Below are 26,175 nucleotides of genomic sequence, written 5' to 3' on the forward strand. Positions count from 1 at the left end.
CATATTCTTACATCCTCCAAACTTTTTTCATCTACAATAACTAGAATATATACTAAACCAATCTATAATTCATAATCTGGAAACTAAAAAAAACAGTTATTTTGTTATTTCACTTTAGCTAACCTAGTCATTTAGGCAATTTCTTCCTGCACCCAATTCATTATGATTGGCACTCGACGAACATTCTAAAATTCAATTGTACCCTTGTCATGTTTATTTTGAAAAAGCTTGTAGGGTGCACTGATACCCTCATACCTTCACACAACAATGGAGGACCTTCACGCTCCTGACTTCATCTTTGTTCAAGGGGTCCTTCCACTCAACACTACGCTATCGGAGAAATGTCAACTAAGATGCGAGGATGCAAACGCTCATGCGAGAGATGGTGTTGGGTGCGAGAATAGTAGAAACGAACTTGGATGTGTGACTGGGTGCATAAATCACTAAACCCTAATTTCATTTTCATTAAGGGTAATTTGGTACTTTCACAAATGCAATTGGGTGCAGGTCCAATTTGATTGGGTGTAGGGAGAATCAGCCGGTTATTTATTATAATGCGGGTTGATCCGTTTCACATAAGTGGCCTGTTTTGAGTAATGAATGCGGATTGATTTTTTTATCATGTCTTGCATAAGGGTTAGTTTGTGGGTCTGCAGCTGGTTTAAGTTTTTTTTTTTAAAAAAAAATTAATAAAAATATTTGCTACATTTTGTTATTGAAAAATTGAATATACAAATCTAATAATTAAAAAAAATTGAATATAAAGGGATTTAATTAAAATATTTGCTATTTTTTTCATTCTAACTGAAAAATTGAATATAAAAATTCAATAATTATAAAAAAATTGAATAAAAAATAAACTTATATTTGCTATTGATATAAAACATCAAACATCAATCTTCTCTCATTTTAAACATCAATAATTCAATTTAGATAAACATAACTTTTTTTTTCGGGTCAACAAGTCAGCCTCTCCATCCCGCGGTTAGTTCGCACAGATTACGAATTATGCGAGATAGACTTAAACAGATCAACAGGTTTAATTACTGAGTTTGTCCTGCACTTTTTTTCTAGCGGATGATGAATCGGTCCGTCCCACGTTGCCATCCTTACTTAGTGGCAACACATAAATTACCATTAAATAAGTTATCTAGCTAAAACTTTGCCTAGGATGTCATTAAGTACTAAGTATTCAGGGGTCTTGCTGACACTGATATAGGGAAATTTGTTTGTAAATCACAAAGGAGTGTATTGCTACACTTTCCTCATTTAATTCTTTAAGGGCACTAGGTAGTATTTTCCAAATTTGAGAATAACCGATATCAAAAACCACAAAGCCAACCCAAAGTTTCATTGATTAATAGATATAGACACACACAACGAAGCAGATAAAAGTGCAGAAGGAAATAAGAATCTAGAGGAAAAAAAATACAGAACGCTCAACAAATATTACTCATAATTGCTATTATCTTACTCTTGCCACAAATCCAAATCAATCAATTAGATAATATTCCATGGATTGGATGAATACACAGCAACTACTCACAATCTTTAATATAATTAATAATTTGAGTGTAAAATAAAGTGATTAAACCCTAAACACAATTTTATTTAAAAGAAGTTCACTATTCAAAATCTATTCAAAATAAGGATGATACGATTTTGTCTTCCCTACAAAAGTTTTAACATGTTAACACAACTTTAACTTGATTCCTAATTTTTTAAAATATTTAGAAAAAAAGTGGAAGAATTACTTTAAATTGATAAAAAAACCTAGATTTGCCAAGACATCATTGGTGTAACCTAATTAGGTCAAACTTAATACACTTTTATTGATATTTATATTTTTATATTTCAATAGTGACCAACTCGATAACGTTTGCGGGACCCGAGTCAAAAATGTATTTGATGTTGTCGCATTTCGGTTCTGTCCCTTCTCGAAAGCCAAATACGCATTCTTTCTCTCTTTTCGCCGCGTATTTTCACAGACTCCTCTCACCACTCTCTTCTTCATCGCCATAAGGTTGCTCTCTCTTATTCCCTCTTCTCCCATTCCATGCTACATTCAATCCCTCTACTTATTATCGCCATTTTACTATTGCCTCTGTTTTGTGCCACTCTGCTTTTGTACCTTTTCAACCCTCACGATAATGTTTAGGACCTTCCTTTTTTTATCGATTTTTTGGCTGTGGTTATCCAACGTCACTATGCAATTCATTGATTGATGGGTGGTTGATTTTGGTTTCAGCTTTATTTGGTACTGCCCCAGTTTTCAACTAAACAATACCGAGTCATGTTTTGATGTATTATTTCCATTCTTTTCCTATGGCAATTTCTGTAGCATGCTGTTTTAGTAATCTTAATTTTGTTTACCCATGTAGGGTGTAAGTTCAGAAGACAAAGATGCAAGCGAGTGCAATGATGGGTTCTTTGCAACAACCTGTTTGGAACAAGGAGGTGATTTTCCCTGCAAAAGGGTATGGGAATAATAACGGGTTTGTGCCTCAATTAAAGTTCTTCAATGTGAAGCCATGCAAAGCATCTCATGTTGAAGGAGGTTTAGTCACTGGGAGCACGTTATCTTTGTCTTTCGCGGTGCCTCAAATTGGAGGTAATTGGTAATTTACCATCCGATTCAAAGAGTTTGATTTTTATGCGTTCTCAGTTACATTGTCAATTAATTAGAAATTATATTTGATATACTTACAACGCAGCCACATGCAATAATATCAATATGTAATTGAATCATACTGTTAAAATTTACTTATTGCTTGTGCATTCTAGTTAAATTCCTTATTGGAAACTTGTCCTGTGCGAAGAGCTAGTATTATTTTTGCCTTTTTAATGTAAAGGGTTGCTACCTGCTAGATATATTCCATTTTTTTTTGTATCTGTGAGTGTTTGATCATTTCTGTTTCTTGTTCTTCCTTCTGCATTTATTCTAGATGTGTGACAGTTGTTTTTAAAAAGGACACTCTGTTTGTGGGTGAACATCAAGTAATATGTTTGTAACAATGTCAACAACTGTGCATGAGATGCTTGACTTATGGTTGACCTAATCTCTCTTACAATAATAGAGTAGTTCTTGAGTTTAAAATATTTGTTTCTATATCATTTTTCTGTTTTGGTGTTCTGTACCTTCACTCTGATTTTTATACCGTTACTTGAATTTATGACTAATAATGATCTCTTTTATCCATCGAATTCACATGCAATTGCAAATGTTAGGTGATGGGCGTAGCTTCCTAGAGCAGTGATGGAAGCAGTTGGTTCCTGCCTTACAAACAAGTACTCGGAAGGATTACCGGGGAAAAGGTAATGGTCCAGTTGCTTTAAGAAAACGTTTTTTATTCACTTTCTGGAAATTGTTTTCTGTTTTATATTTTCGGGACTTCAGAGAATATATCTGTTTTGGTATCCTGGTTTTGTTTTTAGGAAATGAGAATATTGAAAATGTGTATGGTTATTCGTTTTCAAAGAATTGGAAATTTCATAAAACAGTTTTTCAGAGGTTTTTGAATTGTAAAAATACTATGGAATGCATATTTCCTTTTCCACTCCTGCAATTTCATAGATTGAAACCTCGTTATACATTTTAGGTATTATGGTGGCAATGAGTACATTGATGAGCTTGAAACCCTAAGGGCACTGGCTGCATTTGGTGTAGATGGAAATAAGTGGGGTGTTAATGTTCAACCATTATCTGGTTCTCCAGCTAATGTTCAACCATTGACTACCCTCCCATGAGAAAAGTATAGTTTCTATTCATGCATTTTCTGGAATTATATATTGCTCAGTCTCTATTTATATATGGTTTTCTTCTTAACAGAAAGCTAATTACACCTTTTATACATGAGAAGATTGCAGATGGAATAGGTGTTTTTCTTATGATGGATATGGCTCATATAAGTGGGTTCGTTGCTGCATCTGTACTCGCTAATCCCTTTGAGTATTGTGATATTGTGACCACCACAACCCACAAGGTTTGCCTTGAGATATTTTTATGTCACTTTGTACCTTTGCATTTAAAATGAAATTAAGAGAACTTGTATGTTTTTGTACAAACTTTGATGCATTGCTTACTTGAAGCTCTAAAGTAAATACTTTTCTTTGTTATACTTGATGCACCTGTCATTTAATTCATTAAATATTTTTAGTCTTTAAGAGGTCCTAAGAGGTGGTATGATATTCTTCAAGAAAGATTGTGTGCATGGGGTTGATCTGGAGTCTGCCATTAACAATGCTGTTTTTCCTGGTCTACAGGTAAATTAGTAATGTCCCTTATTACTTTTCTTTTAACTATTCTAACTCAGGTGCATGGATCCTGTGCTCTTATGGAGAAGATACCTTATCCACTATGGAAATAAGGTAGGAAGGCCAAAATTTCTCATACTCTTTAATTTCAATGTAAATTTCTGACATGTTTTTCCCACGTGGAAAGACACTTTAAATGTTTTTGTATGTTGATGTATGATTCTTTTAGTACCTTGGACATATTTCTTTTTAAGTAACATCACATCCTTCAGGGTATTGATGGTGCTCGAGTGGAGAAAATTCTTGACATGGCTTCCATTACCCTCAACAAAAATTCAGTGCCTGGTAAGACTCTTGTTTCTTGCATGCATCATTTTGACATTTATGCTTGTTCTCCATGATACAAATGCCCCATTCTCACTGACATGTGCTAATTATAAAAGGTGATAAGAGTGCTTTAGTTCTGGGGGGCATTCGCATTGGGGCTCCTGCAATGACCACAAGAGGACTTGGTGAGAAAGAATTTGCTCAAATTGCAGACCTCATTCATGAGGGTGTGCAAATAAGTCTTAAAGCCAAAAGTTTGGTGTCAGGAACGAAACTCCAAGACCTTTTGAAGTTTGTATTGTCTCCTGAATTTCCTTTGGGAGATAAGGTTTCAGGCTTTCGTTGAAAACTTGACGCTCTTACTACTCAATATCCATTACCGGGAGTCTAAGTGAAGCTGATTGAACAAAATTGTATAATGATCATGCTTCAATGTGTGTTGCTGACTTGCTGGTAATACTTGTTCTTTAGGGTCCTTGATCCTAGTACAAACATTTACTGGGCGTTGCTTCATTTTGTTCTAACAATAATAACATGTTATATAACATACACGGATACTTATATATATATATATATATATAGACATATAGAGATATTTTTATGTATAGTTTTTAAAATGTAGAAATAATTTTTTTTACTATTCATTTATTAAACTAAAATTCTTATAAAAGTACTCACTCTACTATATTTAAAAATTTGATTTTTTATTATTTATTTTATTTTAAATATAAGATCTTATTTAAATATAAATCAATAACTACTATTTCATTATATATCTATAAATCTCGAAATCAATTCAAATTTATTGTACACAATTTTAACGATAATATGTGATATTTTACCATAATTAACACCTGGTATCATTTGATTAAGCATGTACATAGTCACGCGAGTTTGCATTTATTCCTTTTTCTAATTCTTGAGAAAAGAAAAGAAAAGAAAACTTTTGGTTTCACATAAATATTTTCAAAATAGAATAATAAATTGAGATGAACCTATTATTTTATTTTCTCTTAACTAAAATAAACAAATTGCCCTCTCTTCTTATCATGTCCCACTCTTATTTCATTTGGCACGTTTTTATTATTGAATTTGTTTCTTTGACCTTCCCCAAGTGGCAGTTGATGCAATTGTGATTTTTAATGAGATTGCAATTTGTTACCTTATTCTTCGGTGATATTTTTGTTATTGTGACTTTGTGAGTGTTCGCTTTTAAGGTAACTAAATGTTGTGATGTATTACTATAAATATAATTTAATGTAATTTGGGAAACAATTCAAATTGCTTTTAATGTTTTCTGTGCATTTTGGTAGTGAGTTGTCATGACATATTTGTCAAATTAAAGTTTTATGACAATCACAAGGAAAGATCTAAGGATACCAAGATTAGACATATAAGAAAGGTGTCATGTTTTATAACTCTTTGAAATATAAAGAAATGAAAATAATTTTTTTAATATTATTTCATAATTTATAAGAAATTTATAGTAATTAAATAGCCATAATAGTTGTGAAAGTATATGTTATTTTTGTTACTTTGGAAAACTCCATGTTTTATTCTCTTAATCTGAATCTAATCTTATTAAGGATGGTCATGATTATAAATTCTCTTAGATTTACTCTTATAATATTTCAGTATTCACGATGAAAGGAAAAATATGCAAAGAAGAAAAAAAAGAAAACAAGCAATAAAAAGTAAGAAAATAATATATTATTTAACTATATTTCGTGTTGCAGAAAAATGATAAGTAAATCTAAAAACAAACACAAAAAAGAAAATCAGCATCATATGCATAAGACGAAATAATATCAAACGCAAACAACAATTAATTTTTTTAAAAAAGTTTTAAAAAACTATTATATGAACTAAATTTGATAATTCATTTTAACAGATATATTATTAATAAGTTAACCTTTGCCTGTGGGAAATTCTAATATATTACCACTATTTAGCTACAATAAGTAACTATATTGTAATTTTTATTGGATTTAATTAAACTAAATTTTAATTTGTCATATCAAGTGGGTAATAGATGAATGAAATTTGCTTTCATTATTTTAAATATTATTGTGTACAGTGAAGCCTGTTAACATGCTTGTTCAAATTAATGGTTGAAAACTTAAATTTATTTTTCTAATATAGAATAAACACTTATTTAGTATCTTATGTTTTATTTTTTTTTATTGTTAAGGAAAGTATAACATTTCATTTAACAAAAATACATATATTATCCTTTTATTAAGCTAATAATGATTATTCAAAAAAGGGAACCTTTAAATTATAGAATATCACATGTTTGTTCTAAATTATACGATAATAAATATAAGTAACCTCTCAACAAAGAATACTTTATACTTGGGAATTTGTTTTTCTATTTTATTTTCAATATATAAATATTTTATTTAACTTTTTATCATTAATGGGAATTGATTTTCTTTCTATATTCTGCTATGATATTACACCCTCTTTTATTATTTTTTTTGTTTTTGTTTTCGTTTTCATTTTCTTCTATTATATTGTAATTTATTTTTCCATTATTTCTGTTTTCGTATTTTTGGTTTTAGTGTTTTAATAAATTTATTCTACAAATTAGTAAAATTTTGATAAGAGCCCTTTAAATAAGAGGCGCATCCCTGTGGAATTTCCCGGTTCAGTTTAAACAGTTGAATACTAAGAATCTAATGAGTGACGCAACGGCTCTTAATCCTTAGCCCGTTCTCTGTCAACAACTCCTTCTTTATCGTAATGTGCATTCCAGTTCAGCAAGTCACTTTAGATCCTCACCGTTCAATTGTTTCCCTTGTCACCAAATTCTGTGGCCAAACTACTCAGTTTCATTGTACTTTTAAATTTCTTTCTGCAGCCGAACAAAACTCCTCTAACTACCGAAAATACCCTTCTAACGTTCGCATTTATCAGCGTCTTTATTGAAACTGCCAAAGGTCATTATCGTCGTAGCAGAGAAATACTATCGTTTTCTTAAATTCCATTTATTTGTCTATTTGTTTTCATTTATTAGCATGTATTTATTTATACAGTTATTTATATATTTTCTCTCTCTTCTTCCTCTTCTTTCACTGCAACACGGTGTGCGTTACTCTACAATGAAGGTTTCAGCAATGGCGAATTTCGCGTTCTGAACTTCCACAGCGAGTAGTTCACTGCGTCGCGTCACCAAGGACTTCCATCATGTTGGACGGAATACTCGGGAGAGGCTTCACCGCGAAATGGTTCTTGCTGTGTGCTTTGTTTTTTTGTTTATTGCTGTTAGTTGATGAAGAAAGGTGTTGAGAATTAAGAGTGCGTTTATGCTTCTCACTGCGATAGACGTGATTTTTTCTTCTGCTTTTTTGTTTTCAGCAAATCCTTGATCAAATTGACGAAGACTCGGATTGATGTGATTGGGAGGAAGAGAAGAGCGACTGAGAAGTTTCTGAAGAAGGATATTGCTGATCTATTGCTCAACGGTCTCGATATTAATGCCTACGGAAGGGTAATTGATTCTCTTCTTTTGCGTTTGTTTTTGTTTTGCGCAGTTTCTGGATTCTGTAACGTTAGATTATTGAGGATGCTGGTTTTCATCGAGTGATGGATTGCAGTAGAGTTTTAAATGTGTGAACAATTGCCTTGTTTTTTTGATGAACTCGTTTTCAATTAAGTTTTGTCTTGTTGCGGGGTGTTTAAACAGGCTGAAGGACTCGTGGTTGAGTTAACACTGTCCTCTTGCTATGGTTTCGTTGAGCAATGCTGTGAGTTTGTGTTGAAGCACCTCCCAGCGATGCAGAAGATGAGGTATTATTAGTTTGTTCGTTTGTTTTGAACTTCTGCTTTGCTATTGATATCTTCTCTATTTCCTTTTTTTCATTTGAATTCTCATTTCAACTCGGAATTATGACTAATTGTTTTGGCTTTGACAAATTTAATGTGAATTTTGGCCTCTGGATGGGTATGTATGATGCACGAAATACAGCAAATTTAGAACTAAAAAAATAAATAAAAAATATGGATGCATTACTATATTTCTGAAATAATATGAATGAAGAATATAAAATATATGTTGACTATGGTAAAATAATTTATTTCAAACTTGTATTTTGAGTTTGATTGAATGAAGAAAAGAATGGAAATTCTAGGAGACAAAAAATCGCTCAAATTAGTTTTTTTTTAATATGTCGTTCTACGCAGGGGCTGGTACATATAGATTTATCTCTTGGCTTCACCTAGTTTGATTAAAGTCACACTCAAGCCGCCTATAGTTTTTTTTTAAAAGTAACTAAGTGTACCGTAGGGATATGCATTGCGTAACGGATACAGGTGCATTCGACAAAATAAAACACCATGCTTCGCTGGAGATGAAGATTATGAGTGAGTTGGTAGCGGTGTTTTTTCTTCTGATATCGTCATTCCTCATTAACTTTTCTCTCCTCGGTGTCTGATCAACAATCCCAGTTGTAGAAATTGCATCATTTTAGTGGAAAAGGTTTCCAAATTTGTATCTACAATGCTGCAAGTGATTCCTTAAAATGGTCACCAACACTACGGACTACACCATAATGATTGTGCATCTAATGGTTCACATGTGTGTAGTTGTGCTGGTGTGGTTGAACATAGTTCTGGCCTTTGCGCTTGCATTTTTTTCTTTGTTTAGGTACAGATACGGGTTTCCCAACCAAATAAGCAACTTTTGTAGTGTTTTTGGTGAGATGAACAGGTCAAAATGAAATGACGCATTCAGTTTAGGATGTAGAAGGGGGTGGAGTTATGTTTATTTTTTATTCAGTTGACGAATATGATTGGTTGGACATCTGTAACTGTCACAAATGTCTCAAAATTTTATGGTTGGATAGTCGTTGTATCTTTTTCCTCAAATTCAGAAGTTGAATGTCTTAATGACATAACTGCTTCCATTTCTTTTACAGTGGTTGCCCGGAGGAATGTAGGATGGCTGTATCGTCTCTGATGTTTGGTGCTGCAAGATTTTCTGATTTACCAGAGTTACGTGACCTTAGACAAATATTTCAGGAGAGATATGGGAATTCCATGGAATGTTATGTCAATCAAGAGGTGATTTTTCATTTATAGACTTTAAATATTGATGACTTCTTCTGTTTTCCTGTATTGACTAAATTTCAAATTATCAGTTTGCTGCAAATTTGAATTTCAAGTCTTCTACACTGGAGAACAAGGTCTGCTTGATGCAGGAGATTGCATCAGAGTTTTTCATAAACTGGGACTCCAATGCTTTGAAATTGCGGATGTCGAGATCCTCAGAAGCGGTACAGGTGCTGTCTTTTGCATTTCCTTTTTACTTTATACTAGTTTCGTTCTCAAAATTTGAATTCTCGGATCATTCTTACTTTGTTTCAAATTTTTAGAATGTATGTGACATTGTTAATATTTGATGTACAGGGACACAATGTTTGTATGTCTAACCATGATAAACCATCATACGGCAAGGATTTTACCCAAAGGGAAGTAAGGAATGATGTTTTGTCAGAGAAAAATCGTGACCTTGCCAATGATGGATGGAGATTTCAGAATGGCAGGGAAGCTGTAGTCTTAAACAGACATGAACGTGATCTTCCGTCTAAATCCTCACTACCTGGAAATGGTCGGGAAGTTCCTCAGAAAAGGGATGGCCATGGTAATCCAGGAAGGCATGAGATTACAACTGAGAAGAGCGACAGAGGCTATTGGAAGGAGGGTAGTATGCTAAAATCGATAGGACATTCATCTCCGTATAAAACTGTGGAACAAATGGAAGGTGATTCCAAGCTGTATAATAGTAGGGGGCATACCACCCCTCCAAGAGAAAACCAGGTTAGTATGCTAAAGCTGACTGGACAGCCATCTCAGAAGAAAAAAGTTGAACAACTTGAAGGTGGTTCCAAGCTGCATTATAGTAGGGGGGATATCAACCCTCCAATAGAAAACCTGGGCAGTACGCTAAAACCGATTGGACATCCATCTCAGCAGAAAACAGTGGAACGATTTGAAGGTGGTTCCAAAGGGCCCAATAGTTGGGGGAATACCACTCCACTAAGAGAAAACCAAGGTAGTAAGCTAAAACCAATTCAACTTTTACCTCAGAAGAAAACAGAGGAAAAATTTGAAGGTGATTCCAGGCTGGAAGTTAGTAGGGGGAATACCACCCCTCTAAGAGAAAACCAGGGCACTGCAATTGCCTGGAAGTCTCCCAGTCATGCCGGATCACATTTCAAGAGTAATGATGCAAAGGAGCCATTCTCTGTTAATCGTGTTGGCCTACCTTCATCTGATAAATCCGAGAGAAATATTCAAAGGGATGAAACACCTGCACTGAAGTCCTGCTACAGTAATGTCATTCCACCTCCATATGTTAAACAACCTAATTCTAAGCTGCAGAATAGCCCACGTGGAGCCAATATAATATCCTCACTTACCGACAGTGGTGGCCTCTCTACATATCATTCAGCACATGAGAAGCCTGATACTACTGTGACGGAGAGGATTCAAATAGGTTTGGATAGTTCTGACCAGGATTGGCAGGGCAGTAGACACGAGAGACGGAGCAAACAGAGTCGTGAAAAAGAAATCTTATTTCGACAAGATGCTGATGAAGAAGTCCCTGTAATAAAACCAAGATCTATGAGGCGAAGGCACTCAAGATCACGACCACCAGGTTACTACGATGCCTCTAACGAAGACTCTGGACTTCAGAGAAAATCGAGGAGCAGAAGCAGGAGACGAGATGATTCAAGACGAGGTGGTCTGCAAGCTGTGTTTGATGATGAGCGGTATCAAAATGCTGAAGAGGAAAGGATAATAGATAAATTGCTGATCCATTATAGCAAAAAGCCTTCCGTCCTTGTGCCAGAAAAATTAAAAAGAAACTCTAAAATTCACCATGCACATCAAATGGATTACTCAACCAAGGAATTGCAGCAGAGTGGAAGCGGAGATGGATCTGGTGAAACACCAGAGATGGTTAGTCATGCATCACGATCACTTTCCCTTCCTCGTGAACAACAGAGAGAAGTGGAAGTTAAGAAAGTATTTAATCGTGCTGCTACATTTGAGCCAGTTAGATCATACGAAGCTCGTCATGTGCATCCTAAGTTACCTGACTATGATGATCTAGCAGCTAGGATTGCAGCTCTAAGAGGATGATAAAGGGTATAAGGACAATGTTTTATGATCATCGTGCTTTAATGTGTACAATGTTTGTGCCTGGAATTACAGAAGATTGCATTGTGGTGCTTTTATTGCAAAATGTTGCCCAGGAGCTGTTATTAATCGTCATGCATGTGTTGGTTGACAATAGTGACTCTGCCATCATCTTACATATGCAAGTATGGGCCATCATCAATTCAAGTTTTGTCTTTTATGATTGTAGAAGTGTTTGTAATAAAAAAATTACGGTGTTCCTACACCTTTTTCGGGTCGCTAATGGGAATAAAAGATGTTGAGACAGCCCCTATTGGTTAAGAGTCTCTCTTATTTTCTGATAATGTTGTTTACACACTTATAAGTACATTATTTTGTATTATATAAACTTCATTGCTTAATTTTTTCAATTCTGTAATTTCACATGAAGATAAAGTAATTTCTCACACTTTAATGCTTGAGTAGCACGTGGTTAAAGTTATGCAAAAGGTCATTTTTTAGTGTGTCACTTCCAATTTTAAGGAACAATTCAGAAGGAGGAAAGAAGAGTTAACGAATCGAGGAAGAAGAGTGCACATGTATAACTTTTTCTAGTTTTACAGTGCGAGCTTATGGCAGTAAATTAACAAATTGACTACCCTGATCTGGAATGTCAAAACACCAAGTTCAGACTGGTTCAGAACCAAAGCCTTTGTGTTCCCTAGGACCATTTCTCTTTTTACGAATTCGCATCCGTCGCATCTAAGCCTTCTGTCCAAGGCCAAGGACGGTTTCCCGCCAAAACGGACTAGTTCTTACCTACCCCTATATTACAGTGCCTCTTCTACAGCCACATTCTGCGAAGAAAGAGATACTGATAGAGAGAAAGGTCTAACTCCGCACAGATGAAGGGCACATCAAAAGTGATTATGGGTGCAACCTTGGTAATGGTGGTAACCCTTGCAGTAGTCCTAGTCCTTATATTTGTACTGTTAGCTGACCTCTATTGCTCTCTCTTACTCCGCCGGCGCCACCGCAGAAACAGCAACTCCAACAACACCATTCCCAATGTCAGCACCCAACCCACAGCAGCCGGAGCCACCAGTGCTTCACCTTCTCACACAACCTCACACCCCCAACAAAAGTCTCCATTCCGCAGCATTTATGCACAGGGAGTCTTCCAAGCTCCAAGAAGCATCCTTCTCCCCGCAGTTTCTTTCAAAGAAGACAAAGCTGGGCCAAGAAAGCAGCAGATTCAGTACCCTGAACTCCATCAGGTTGTTCAAATCCAACTCCAACCCCATGAATCCAATTCAAATGCAAGCCCTTCCCCACCTCCATCCTTCATATCCATAACACCCTCAAAACCAAATCTCCAACACCCACTCACCATGGGAAATCTTTGTCATGATGATAAACCTTGCAGTGGAGAGGAACACCTTGTGTACATTTCCAACCCCATTTATGAAAACCACGAGAGCCAAGGGAGTGGAGCAGCAAATACCCCATTTGAGACACCAGACACTTCGCCTTCACGTTTGGAAGGAAGTGGTTCTTCTGAGGAGGATGAGGCAATAATAACCCCTTGTGTCACCCACTCACCTCCTTGTACCCCTCCTTTGACTCCAATGAAGAAGCTACCTTCAGAGGCTTGTTCCGTTTCTCTGAGAGATGCAAGGTCCTTGGCCACTTCATGCAGCGATTCACGTAGCAACAATGGCCTCTCTTCATCCTCCGGCTCCCCTTGTACTTCTCCTTCATGGTAATTTGAAAGCTTCTGTTATTGGTTTGTTTTGTTAGAAGGGCAGTTCGGTGAATAAGGCAATGGTGGTGAGTGGTGACTGGTAAGAACAAAAGTGGTAGTGGCAGCAGCATGTGAAAAGAAGCTATGAGTAGTTTCTTTTTGCAGGTGCGGTTATCATAGCACCTGTTTTAGTAAATAGTAACACTCATGGCAACTCAACTTCATTATTATTTTGCTCCGTTTATCTAGGCATTCCGGTAGCTAGTTACTTTTGGGGCATGCACGGTCTTTGTTTCCATTGGCATGGTACTCACTGTTTGTTTTTTCTTGGAAACTTGCTGCATTTCTCTGGGAAAATTTTATATTTTTGCTCGAGTAATGTAATTTGTTATTGCAAGAAGTGAAATGAAAACGTTTCTATCTCGAATTTTTATGGCCCCTAGTTGTGATTCCAATGCATGATATAATAATCAGTAATGATACAGACAATGACAGTATTGTATACTGTGATTCATGATATCAAACAAGGATATTTTTGTCACCTCATGGAAAACCTGAAATTTTAAACAAAAATTGAGATTGTATTCTAGTAGTTAATATTATCATTTCTCTATATAACTCTGTATAATAATGTATGGAGGAGTAAACCCAGAAACTAGCTGTCACCTGCTGCAGCTACGATCTGCGAGCACAGTCTTTTTAGCTTTTTGTCCATTTCGATGAGGACGATAGCGTTGCCCTGCTGCAATGCAACTCCATTAGGCAAGAAGCTTCAGTTTTCACCCTGATTTTTATTAAGCAATTAGTTTTCAGTTGTTGAAGATTATTAAAGATACTCGATTATGTTGGGAAATTGAGAGCATGTGGACTGCAGTAATGGATGCTCACGGCAAAAAAAGAAAAGAAAATGGTCCTTTGATGGAGAAAGAGTTCTTTGCAATTATTATTGTCCTTTAAAACCTGTTATATTATATCAGTTTTAAGATTATCTAAGTTTAGTATCAATGCTTAATTCTTTTAAAATGTCATATAAAATTATTGGATTTGGGAGTGGAAAAGACGGATGGGATTTGAGATAATTTGAAAAAGAAGTGTAAAGAAATATAAGTTGTTTGGATTAAGGTAAATAAAGTGGAAAGTGGGAAAAAAGTTTATAAAAATTTGTGAACGATGAGATGAGTGTAATTGAAATTATATATTTTTTAATTGATAAAAATGTAAATTTATATATTTATCCTTATATTTAAAAATGGTTAAAAATTAATTTGATATATTTATTTATAAATTATAGTTATTTTTAATTAAAATATTATTTAAATATTTATAATTATAAATATTTGATAAAAATTTATTTTTATATTAAATAATATTATTATTTTTATCTTAAATTTTTTTAATTAATATAATTATTAAAAAAAAATATTTATGTTTATTATTATTTATATTTATAATTTATTATATATAATATAATTAATTATGTTTTTATAATAATTATTTTTTTATAATTTTATTTATATTTTAAATAAAAATAAAAATAATTTAAGTTTAAAATAAAAAGAATAAAAAAGTAAATTAAAATTAATTAATTAAAAATATATATAAATATACAACTTTTTTTTCGCACAGTTGGAAAGAAAATTTTGCATAGAAAAAAGTTTTCAATTTATGTACCCTTTTGTTTTTATTAAGTGGATTACTTTGCAAATAGTGTTTCTGTGTCTTTCTTTGCTTTAAAACAAACGCAGCCGTAATTCAGATTTCTACAGAGATACGTTAACACCACAAACACTATAAAACATTCACTTCACAAATCAATAAAATAATATTTTAATTATATTCTATTTATTTTTTATTTTTAAATATTATTATATTATTATAATGTGATGTTAATGTATATCTTTTTATTGTACGTAGTGTCAAAGATTTTTTTTTTCGATTAAAAGAGAAAATATAGATAAAATACATTTAAATAAAATTATTATAGGTGGCATGAAGATTTCCAACATGTGTCAAATTTTTGTAAATAAAAGAAGTGGTGCATAAGAATATAAGAATCTTGTAAGAGCTGTTAAGATTTATATTGTTATAATCTCTTTCTTTGTATTTCAATTTTTTACAACTTAAAACTAATTTAATTATATAATTATTGTTTTTTTATTTTATTTTTAAACATCAAATTCTTACAGAAGATTCTAAATTTTAAATTTAAGATTTGGAGGAAGACTCCTACAAATAATTTTGTTATTGCACTACACTTTCTGTTATAATTGTCATGAAAGTTGAAATTGAACGAATCGTAAGATTCCTAATAACAAGTATTTTTTCAGAGAATTTTGATAAAAGAAAATTAAATGTTTAAGAAGGAAATTATATCTAAGATTTCATAAAAGTGGTGATAAAGTTATGCTGTACTACACTTTCTGTGTAATGTTCTTATCACAGAGACATTTTTTTCAGATAGACTTGCTATGTAAATCAATTTCGTAAGCAACTAAACTAAAACTGTTTTAAAGTCTAATTAAACAAAAAGTCAGATTTGGATTATTTAAAATGCCTTTCCATTTCAACATAATGATCTATTTAATTAAATTTAAATGATTTTTTGGTAGATAAATAAATAAATATAAATGATGAATAATAATAGTAATATTTATATTTTGAAAGTTTCTATAATATGTAAAAATAGTATTTGTTAACTTAATTTACCTTTGCAAAGGTTGCTCAATTTATTTAAACCAGATTTATTGCTTAAGAAAAAAATAAGATTATACTGCAAAAAGCAATAATGGGGCTATATCTAAATATATACTCTAAAAAAAGAACTATGAGTGATCAAGGTTTGATACTGCAAAGGCTAAGTATGGAAAATTCAAAAGTCAATGAGAAAGTATTGGACACAATAATGACATTACATTCGGATGCAATACAGACAACTCTTTTTCTTCTCTTCTTTTTGTCACGTCAAAATGGGATACAGACAAATTAGCATGCAATGAGATATACCACAATGTATTAACTTTCATTTTATAAACCGATATTATGATATTGAGTTAGATTTAAATTTATCTCTTAATATAATATTAGAGTTATTTTAAATCTATTTTAATGATTAGTTTTTGACTTATCGAGTCATCTGCTATCAGAGGACTATCCACGATAAAGTTAAAATAATTTAAAAAAAGTGACTTTGAGGGTGACATGAGTAAAATTTATGAACTCGTGATTTCACGTTTGAAAAGCCAAATGAAAATCATCTAAAAGTTCTCTCTCATGATAGATGAAAGGGGCTCTTTTTCTAAGCAATGAACAGAAGTAAAGTAGCAAAAAGAAAGGACAACTTTGGATCTTACAATGTACAGTGAAGATGTCTTTGTTCTTCTTGTTTGAGCAATTACGTACACAGATTATTCATGTATCCGCACAACTCATGAAGGGATAGGAATATTATGATATGATGGCATGATGACATTACAAATAACGATACTTCCCAGAGGAAAGATTCATGAAGATGCCATTAACCACAACAAAAGTATCCTCTTCTAGTTTCTGTAGCTCTGGTATGCAGCTTGATCCCACTTTGACGTGAAGGGTTAGCTTTTGCCAATCTCTTAGCTGCAAAATCTTTGTTTAATTTCTAGCTAATAAGGAATCTTAACACAAACGTTAATTGTATGTTACCACATTCAATTGGTTAATAATTCATTCAACAATTGGTTAATAACACATTCAATTTAATGTTGTTGTTATTGTTTAACAGAAAAAGAAAGAAAGAAAGAGGCAGATCATAGAATTCAACAAAATTTGAACCACAGAATAGGCAATGCAAGTGCTCTTGGGTCATATTTTGTAGAAACAAGCCTCTGGGGTGAAAGGTAAAGTATTTTACCTATTTCATAGAAGAGTTCGTTCACATTTTGTGCGGTTTTTGCTGAAGTTTCAAGAAAAGACAAGCCACTTTCTCTGGCATATTCCTCACCCTCCTGCAACAAACACAAAGTATGTTACATGAAATATGAGTAACAATGTTCCTTGGTGTAGAGTCAACAGAACCTCTGCAAAGAATATAATGTAATTCACTACAAATACCTCATTGCAGACTTTTCTGTCATCCTCCAAATCAGCTTTATTAGCCACCAAAAACATTGTCAAACTTGAATTTGCTGACGTGAATTGTCAAATAGTATCATGTTATGAAGTTGTGATGAACTTTCACAGAATGATGAAAGAAATCAATTTAGCCTATGTTAACACTACTTTGTTAATGGATTGCATGATGAGAAGTGCAGTTTCATTTGAACAACTTACATGATGGTTTTGACCCCAACTAGCAACTACAATTATATCTCAAATCATTGTTAAATCGAAGACTTGAATCAGAACAAACTTAGTTTCCCAATTTTCAGAAGTAGAAAGACCATATTTTTCACATTGTGACAGTTGCCTACCTTGTCTTTGCACTTCTCGAACCCACTTCTTTGCTCGTACAAAAGAATCCTGAGCCCGAATATGCATTATTTATTTGGTCAGATTCAGATATGTTCATACTAAATGTACTTATACATTCTGCAGTAGATTATCTGAACAAAACATATACTGATTCTCTTAAAGGATAAATACATTAGACTTATATATCATGAATTAGAGACAATGATATACTTGTATTTATAGTTTAGACCATAGAGCATTTTTCAAGCACCAAATTGAAATTTATTTACCATGCTTGTAATGTCATACACAACAATGGCTGCAGCAGCACCTCGATAATACATAGGAGCCAAACTGTGGTATCGTTCTTGCCCTGCTGTGTCCCATATATCAAATTTTACAGTGGCTTCATTTAAAGACAAGACCTGAGTGAAGAATGCAGCTCCAATTGTTGATTCCTGCACACATATATTAATGCTGATCCACACTCAGGAGTACAAGATACTAAAATAACAATGATTTTGTTATTAATTATATAGTGATGCCGAAAATGAAAGTTTTATATATAAAAAAAAAAAACTAGAATAACAATAGTAACCTGGTATTCGGAAAATTGACCTTTGACAAATCGAAGAACCAAACTTGTCTTTCCTGTTCCCATGTCTCCAAGAAGTACCTGGGAAATCACAGATGGTGATGACAATTTTGGAACACTTTCTTCTGCTAATTAAGAATGCCCTTTTGATCATTGGAAAATGAGGGAGGGGGTAAATTTTAAAATTTAAACCCGAAGATAAATTTTTTATGTTTTTGTTTCTTGTAATTTTCTTTTCTCTCTGTTTCTCCTTCGTTCTCACTTCCACTGCACAATATCAAAAGTTTTCTTTCTCTCCAAGCAAAACACAGGGTAATGGTGAAAGACTAATGGATGGAGACAGAGATTGAAATGGCTCACGCCTTACGCAAAATTCAACAAAAAAAAAATGTGATTCAGTGTGGGATAAGTTGGAGCCCTGTCCTTGGAATCACAAAATGGTCGAAGCCACATGCAAGAAACAACAAACAACCATGCAATGGTATTTATTATAGCAATCTGCATGTCATTATAAAGTTACTAACCAAATTACAACTAAAAATATTATTATCTACAAGGATTTTTTTTATAAGTGTGATAATAACTTGTTTTATCATACTAATTGGATCTCTTGATTTGTTTTGGTACCAGGTATTTATTGAGAAAATTAGAATTAATTCTCTCTCTTTGGTGTAAATACAAAATGGATACTTGTGAAAACAATACACAAATAATAGAAAATATAGCAAATAGAATAATGATATTGAGAATTTTTTATATGGGAAAACTTCCTCAATTTGAGAAATAAGAATTCACTGATACTTAGTCCATAAAATGTCTTTATTATGAAAGTATGATTACAATATTTGTTTCTCTCTTCCTGTTAGATAACACTCAATCTCACCCAATAAGGATGAAATATATACACGACTCTTATGAATTGTATTTTTTTTTGTATCTAAAGATTGAAAAATTAATTTAAAACTTTATTTCCAGATTGAACATAGTTTATATCTCTTTTATCATTTTAAACACTTATTCTTGATGTAAATCTTGGATAAAAAGAACTAAAGGATTAATATTTTCATATTAAGATTTAGAACATGTCTCTAAAGAATTAAGACTAGTGAATTTGTGGTGTAAATAATGGAGTTATGTTATAGGTATAAGAAGATTTGCATCGAGTTGAATTCATCAAGTCCAATCCATAATCAAGTAGTAGAAATTTAATTGGGTATTTTTAAATGTGTTACATTTAGATTTACCATTACTCTTTAATTTTGTAAGAACCAACCTTGTGAAAACACACACTCTTAGAAAATGATACTTTAACTTTCTATTTTACCAGTTATACAATTTGGTATACTTTTGAAAGAGTTAACATTTTTATAAGTAACTTTTCCCGTGAGAAGAAAGTGGCAAGACCAGTAGATCATTTTCAATGATACGAAGGTGAATTTAAATTACTAATACTAGAAGCTACTACTACAGGAACCCACTTGGGTTGGCTTAGTGATGTGAGATTTGAATGATATGCATCTCATAGATCCTAATCTCAATGTGCAAAAAAAAATATTTTGCACATTATCATTTGCTTCTGCTATCTTAACATGTGTAACAAGTTGTTCTGGTTTAGAAACTGATATGTGAAAGAGGAGCTATTTCTAGTCTTTGAATGGAGATATGAAATGAAGAAAAAATGGGGACATGGGGTGGGGAAGACATACCTACCAGTTTTGCTTGTAAACTCTTGTTTCCTGTCCTCCTCGCCATAGCTTAGATGATGATCTATGTGGGAAAAAAAGGGAGAATAATTCTTCAGTTTCCAAGAGGCTTTTCAGAGAATGAAAAAAGAAACGAAGAGAAGGCAAATTTATGTTAGTAGTGGCAAAATGGAAGGTAATGGTAGCCATGATGACACAAGACTGGTAGATTTTTGGTTGGACTGGTAAGTGAGCTCATACCATTACAACTTTTTCCTTCAAATCACCCACAAGTTATGTTTTAAATTTAGAAAATGTTAATTCCACAACTATAAATTAAAAAATATCAGTTTATAACTATGATTTGTTAAATACAATTTTTAAATTGTTTTATTTCAATAAAAAGTTGTTTCTCTTTCTAGTTATAATCTAATCTGTGTTGGAGATCCCACATCGATTAGAGATTATGACATTTCATTGTATATAAGTGGGTGTAAACCTCACTTTATGAGCTGATTTTATGAAGTTAAGTTAAGCTTAAAATCCACTTAGTAATATGGTATCAGAGTCATTTCAAATCTATCCTATCAAGTGTTGAATGCAAACCTCACTTCACGGAAATCTATAAGTTTGCTTTAAAATTTAATCAAATTTATATTTAATTAAACCTTTACTATTAGCAATTATTACTGTATTTAATATTATTGTCCCTTTTTACACACACTTTGTTCTCAATACTACTTAAGGGGGTAATAACAAAACTTAGTGTAACATGACTTTTATATATTATGAGGCTATTTTATGCCCATGTACAAGGACTAAATTAAATTTATGAGTGTTTTGGGTAAGAAAACTTTTCAAGAATGACAATTAATATAAAAAAAATTATGAAAATCTTGGACTTTTACTCTTTTCCACATGAAAAAGTTTTATAGTTTGGAATATAATACAGCAAAATGGTTTGGATTAAAAACTCTGGGTAATTGATAGATGGCCTAATAAAGAGATTAAGAAGGAGAATTAAATGATTAAGGATTTTATAAGATACAGTTAAAATATTATAATATTGCTTAGTTTATATTTTAATTTTCTAAAGTGAGATGATACAACTATATCATCTAATTTTTTTTATGTACTTTATAGGTTATATAAGTATTTCTGTGTGGATCTTTAATAAAATATTTGTCTTTTAACTCTGTAGTAGTTTGGTTTTTCTTAGCTTTATTCTATCAGTAAATTGTAATATTATAAAACGAATATTTCATTTCATCAGTTGAAAAAAAAGGGTAGAGTAGAATAAATTATAATTTTCACTTTCCCTTTTACTCTTAATTTTCACTTGCTCGATTTAATCATTACAATGGAGCCATACATGGGCTTTGGGAATGCATTGCATTTTGGTTGAATAACGTGCTATATATGATATCGACATATGTTCAATTTTTTAAAATTACGTTAAAATTATATAAGTATTTTTAAACTTATATCTACTTTATTGTTTACTTATACTTGAATTTAAAGTACACATTTTAAGTTAACTATTTTCAACCAGTTTAATCTTTATTAGATGTTATAAAACGTTTAGAATAAATTTATATTGTTGTGGACCAAGTCCTAAGAGACCATAAGGCTACTTACTATAAACTTATCCAAAATAAATTTTTAGAAAACAAAAAAAAACTATCCATAAGGTAAAAATAATTTATGAATAAATATTTTTTAGACATTTTATAAATTTTTATTTTCAATTTATGCATAAGTTAATTTATGAAGTAGTTGCTTTTTTATTTTAGTTTTTCTCTTTTAAAAGTTTCTTTATATGACTTTGTGAGCCCAACACGACTCAACTCGTGAGTTCGATTCAACTTGATCCAATATGGACTCTACTCGAATCAGTCCAACATGGACTTGACTTGTCTCGGTTGACTGCTTCTTCCTGCACCTCCATACCTTCTTCTCTCACCTCCATATATTTTTCGTATTTTCAAAAATGCCCCTCTGTAATATTCCAGATTACATAATCCGAAAATCATTTTTCAAAATTTGTAATTACCTTCTGGATTATATAATCCGGAAGTCTTTTTTCATATGCATGATTACTTTCCGGGTTATATAATCCGGAAGTTATTTTTAATTTCTGGATTATGCAATCCGGAAGTTTTTTTTCAAATGTCTTTCCAGATTACATAATCCATAAGATATTATATGGGGGTGGCAAAAAAGGATAAAAATGTATTTTCATGTTGTGTATGGAGGTGGCAGAAGAAGATATGGAGGTGCAGGAAGAAACAGTCGTCTTGGTTCGAGGTGGACCCAACTCAACTTGGCTTTAGGTGGGCTCCACTTGACTCGACTCAAGGTGGGTCTGACTCGATTTGGTCTAAGGTGCGCCTAACTCAACTCAATCTAAGGTGAGTTGAACACGTCCAATTCAACTCAGCCCAAGATGAGCTCAATTTGACTCAGTCTGATTTGGATCCAATTTGACTCAGGCCATGGGTCCAACTCGACTCGATCATAAGTGAGATCAATTCAACTTAGCACAATGTGAACCTTATTAACCTTGGCATGAACTCGATCCAGTCTAATTCAAGCCCAATTCGATCGACTTACTTGACTTGAACTCAACTTAACCCTGTTCATCTTGACTTGGGACTTACTTAGATAAACCTAGTATTTTCCTTACTCAACATGACCTAAACACAATCCAACTTAGTCAACATAGATCTAACTCGACTTGTTCGTTCATACTAAATTTAAATTTGACTTGAGTAAATATTTTATATATAAAAAAATTATTTTTATTTTTAAATAAGTTTTCTACTTTAAAAATTGCTCGTTGACCATATTTTAAGGACTTTTGGTAGCATATTGACCTAATATTTTTTTTTTATGGGAACTTTTTTAGCCCGACCATATGAACTTTTTTAGCCTAACCCATGTGAGTCAAGACCAAATGTTATAGGCTAGCCAAATTGACATCTCTACAATTAATGATACTTAAATTTGTCTAAACAATTATCTTCTTGTTATTCATTTATGAGGGGAAATCTTCATCACTCTACAAATTTAGAATGTAACTTCTTTTAAGTTCAAGCAATAGAAGCAGTTCAAGCATTTCTTATTGATTGGATTGATTTAGATTTGGGATAAAATCAAAATTGAACTGAATATGTGTAGAGATTGATTAAGAAAACATTTCATAAACACTTTTAGGATAAAAAACAAACTAAAAACTTATAAATTTTCTTCTTTAACAAAAATCTTGTAAATAATAAATTTTATTTTAAAAATCTTTATGAAATGTCCAGCAATTACAATATCATCATACAAGTTTTTTAGTTCCACAATCATTAAAGCCAGAGACAGTAAATATTTTTTTGAACTTTTATAATTGACCTTTTTTCAAGTAATTTATAACAGGACATACCTTTTTTTTTTTTCTCACTACAATCTTTTACAAAAATGGAGTCACTGTTAATTGTCAGATTTCTTATCCACAAAGTGATGTGCCTCTGCCACCCCTTGTCTCCCTCTTCTATAGACACCACATGACACTCAACAGGTTACTACCTAGGGTTTCCATCACTATATTTACTCACTCAGCTTTTTTTTTAAAATTTTTCATCAGAAAATCATAAATTGAGATTTTATTAATTTTAAATTTGATTATATATATATATTTATATTTACTGTGTTTTAATAATTAACTTAAATAAACAGTGGTATATTAGCATACTTAAATTATTCCTATTCTAAACTAATCAAATACATTTAAAAAGTCACAATTTATTTTACCCTAATACAGATTGATTAAAATTTGTTTGCTTTTAGCTTAAAAGAGATTAAAAAGATTAAACTATATACACAAATATTAGACTCATACTAACTTATAATATATTGGGATATTTCAACTTTTAAGTTTTATCTTAAAATTAAATGTAAATAAAAGTAAAACAGTATACACATTTGAAATAAAATTAATTATAAACTTATTTTTCAGTTAAGTATTTGAAACATGAATGAAGTTCAATTAAGAGTTTGATATTGGTAACACTCTATTTTCATTCTGAATGGATTATTTATCTAAACTCGATGATTACATATAAAATTAGTTTAAATGAATTATATGTCTAAACTCGATTGTATGTAAAATAAAAAATGTTAAATAATTGAAAATGGAAAGTATAATGGCATAAGTATGTATATAATTACATGAGTACTTTTATTATTTTTGTCATTTTGTTTAATAAACTAATTTTGTTGGTGTAATGATAGAAGATCATTATGTTGATCTTTAAAATATTTGATTGACTTTTTTGTTTTTAAAAATATTCTTAAATACTCTGAACTATTCAATTTATTTATTATTAACAAAAAATATTTTGATGAAAATTATATTATCATATATGCAGATTTAGTTAAAATAATTTGAAAATATGGAATAATGATTCAACCCCACATTGATTCCTACAAGAAATGGTGTTTGTTTGGTTGTTACTTTCATCACCTACTGAACAAAAAATAGCTTGTCATGATACACAAGGCCCTACTAAAAAAAACTCAAAAGTTATCCATTCTGCAATTTGTTCTTTTAAAATATATAACAACAAATTTTCAAAGATTCCTCCACCCCCATTTTATTAATTATTTTTAAAGTTAAAGTGAAATAATAATAAGTTTTTTTTAGCGAATTACTTTTGCTGTACACACCTACAGATTAAAAAAAAGTAAAAATAACAATATTATTAAGAGACATTTTTATTAACTTTTGGTGTTTAAGATATTTTTATATGTATATAAAATGATAGAGTAAATAAATAGCAAGTGTCCAACATGGTTGCCCTTCACCATCTTCTTCATGTTTCCCCGTACAATGCAAATTCATCATTACACCGTCGATTAATTACATCGCATACACGTGTATGATGAGTCATTTTCATTTAAATTATTTTAGATATCAGGAAACAAAAATCTCTAAGATAAATAAATCCTAAAATACACTAATTTATTATGCACCAGTGATTCGATAATGTTCAGGTTCCTTTATTTTTATCGTTACCATCATCTGAAAGTCACATCATACACAATAAGCTAAATAGGGTTAAAAAGATTACATGGTCTAGTAGTATAACTCATTCAAAAGGATAAATCTTAAACACAAACAATTCAATTATTTAAGACTTCATATTATTTGCTCAATGGACGAAAAATAATATCGGTGAATAATTGTATCTTAGCTATGGTTTATTTGAGATACATTTTTTTTTCCACGTATGATATTATTATTATAATCTCAAGTTCAAGAGATAATATCGTTAGGTCAATCACTTAAGATATTGTCTTTGATGGTTAGGATCAATTATTTTCTACTTTAAATATCGGTGTTCTATTAAAGTTTTATTTTTAAAAAAATGTCTCACTAAGTGGAAAGAAAAGTAATTCACCTAGATTTATGAACTATGTGAGACAATCAGTTATAGGATTACTCATATTTTTCGTAAAGGAAATGCATGTACTGATAAGTTGTCTAATTTAGGATTTATTCATAGAGAATAATTTCATTGGTATAATAGACTTTCATTTAGTCTGTTCTTAGATTTCTTTATGAATAAATATAGTCTACCTATGTATCGTTTTTGTTAACATATAAGTTTTGGTCTAGTCCCTAATAATATTTTTTTTTTCATGTAATGAGAAATAATTGTTCTTACTTGAGATGTGAGTCTACCTGAGATGTCAAGTTACATAGTAACAAATAAGATGAAAACTTTTAATATATATATATAAAGAAAAATTAATCCCAAAAGTTAAAATAAGAAGAATCAAAGAAGTTGAGAGCACATGAGAGAGAAAAATAAATGGATAAAATCGTAAGGGAAAATAATTTTTTTTCCAATTAAGAGAAGACTTTCACGTGAATCCCAGGTTAAATTTTTTGTCCTTCTCCTAATTTGTCTGGAGAAGGGAATAATTGTTACAGTACAATACGTAAAAGGTTTGATACATTGATACTAGATTAA

General features: G+C 31.8%; 3 protein-coding genes and 1 pseudogene across 5 annotated transcripts; 3 read left to right on the forward strand and 1 right to left on the reverse strand.

The window, feature by feature from the left end:
- Positions 1 to 1,911: 1,911 nt before the first annotated feature.
- On the forward strand, positions 1,912 to 5,093 carry LOC137809547 (serine hydroxymethyltransferase 3, chloroplastic-like; annotated as a pseudogene).
- Positions 5,094 to 7,585: 2,492 nt separating this feature from the next.
- On the forward strand, positions 7,586 to 12,137 carry LOC137812878 (uncharacterized). Its single transcript, XM_068615112.1, has 6 exons — positions 7,586 to 7,811; positions 7,942 to 8,074; positions 8,270 to 8,373; positions 9,501 to 9,645; positions 9,723 to 9,863; positions 9,991 to 12,137. Exons 1-6 carry the CDS (start codon positions 7,771 to 7,773, stop codon positions 11,728 to 11,730), a joined length of 2,304 nt encoding a protein of 767 aa, XP_068471213.1. The 5' UTR covers positions 7,586 to 7,770; the 3' UTR covers positions 11,731 to 12,137.
- A 330-nt stretch (positions 12,138 to 12,467) lies between these two features.
- On the forward strand, positions 12,468 to 13,877 carry LOC137812879 (uncharacterized). The gene has a single exon (XM_068615113.1). It carries the CDS (start codon positions 12,612 to 12,614, stop codon positions 13,470 to 13,472), a length of 861 nt encoding a protein of 286 aa, XP_068471214.1. The 5' UTR covers positions 12,468 to 12,611; the 3' UTR covers positions 13,473 to 13,877.
- Positions 13,878 to 16,649: 2,772 nt separating this feature from the next.
- On the reverse strand, positions 16,650 to 20,340 carry LOC137812880 (ras-related protein RHN1-like). Of its 3 annotated transcripts, none has more exons than XM_068615115.1 (7): positions 20,181 to 20,340; positions 18,474 to 18,551; positions 18,166 to 18,333; positions 17,896 to 17,944; positions 17,537 to 17,610; positions 17,337 to 17,430; positions 16,650 to 17,062 (listed from the first exon to the last, which is right to left on the reverse strand). In XM_068615115.1, exons 1-7 carry the CDS (start codon positions 20,220 to 20,222, stop codon positions 16,965 to 16,967), a joined length of 603 nt encoding a protein of 200 aa, XP_068471216.1. In that variant the 5' UTR covers positions 20,223 to 20,340; the 3' UTR covers positions 16,650 to 16,964. The 3 variants fall into 3 exon arrangements, with proteins under 3 accessions (XP_068471216.1, XP_068471215.1, XP_068471217.1); XM_068615114.1 differs by having other exon boundaries at positions 16,728 to 17,071; XM_068615116.1 differs by having other exon boundaries at positions 16,728 to 17,071; positions 20,177 to 20,310.
- Positions 20,341 to 26,175: the final 5,835 nt, after the last annotated feature.

This window comes from Phaseolus vulgaris, chromosome 2 (genome assembly GCF_000499845.2).
Source record: "Phaseolus vulgaris cultivar G19833 chromosome 2, P. vulgaris v2.0, whole genome shotgun sequence".
Lineage (NCBI taxonomy): Eukaryota > Viridiplantae > Streptophyta > Magnoliopsida > Fabales > Fabaceae > Phaseolus > Phaseolus vulgaris.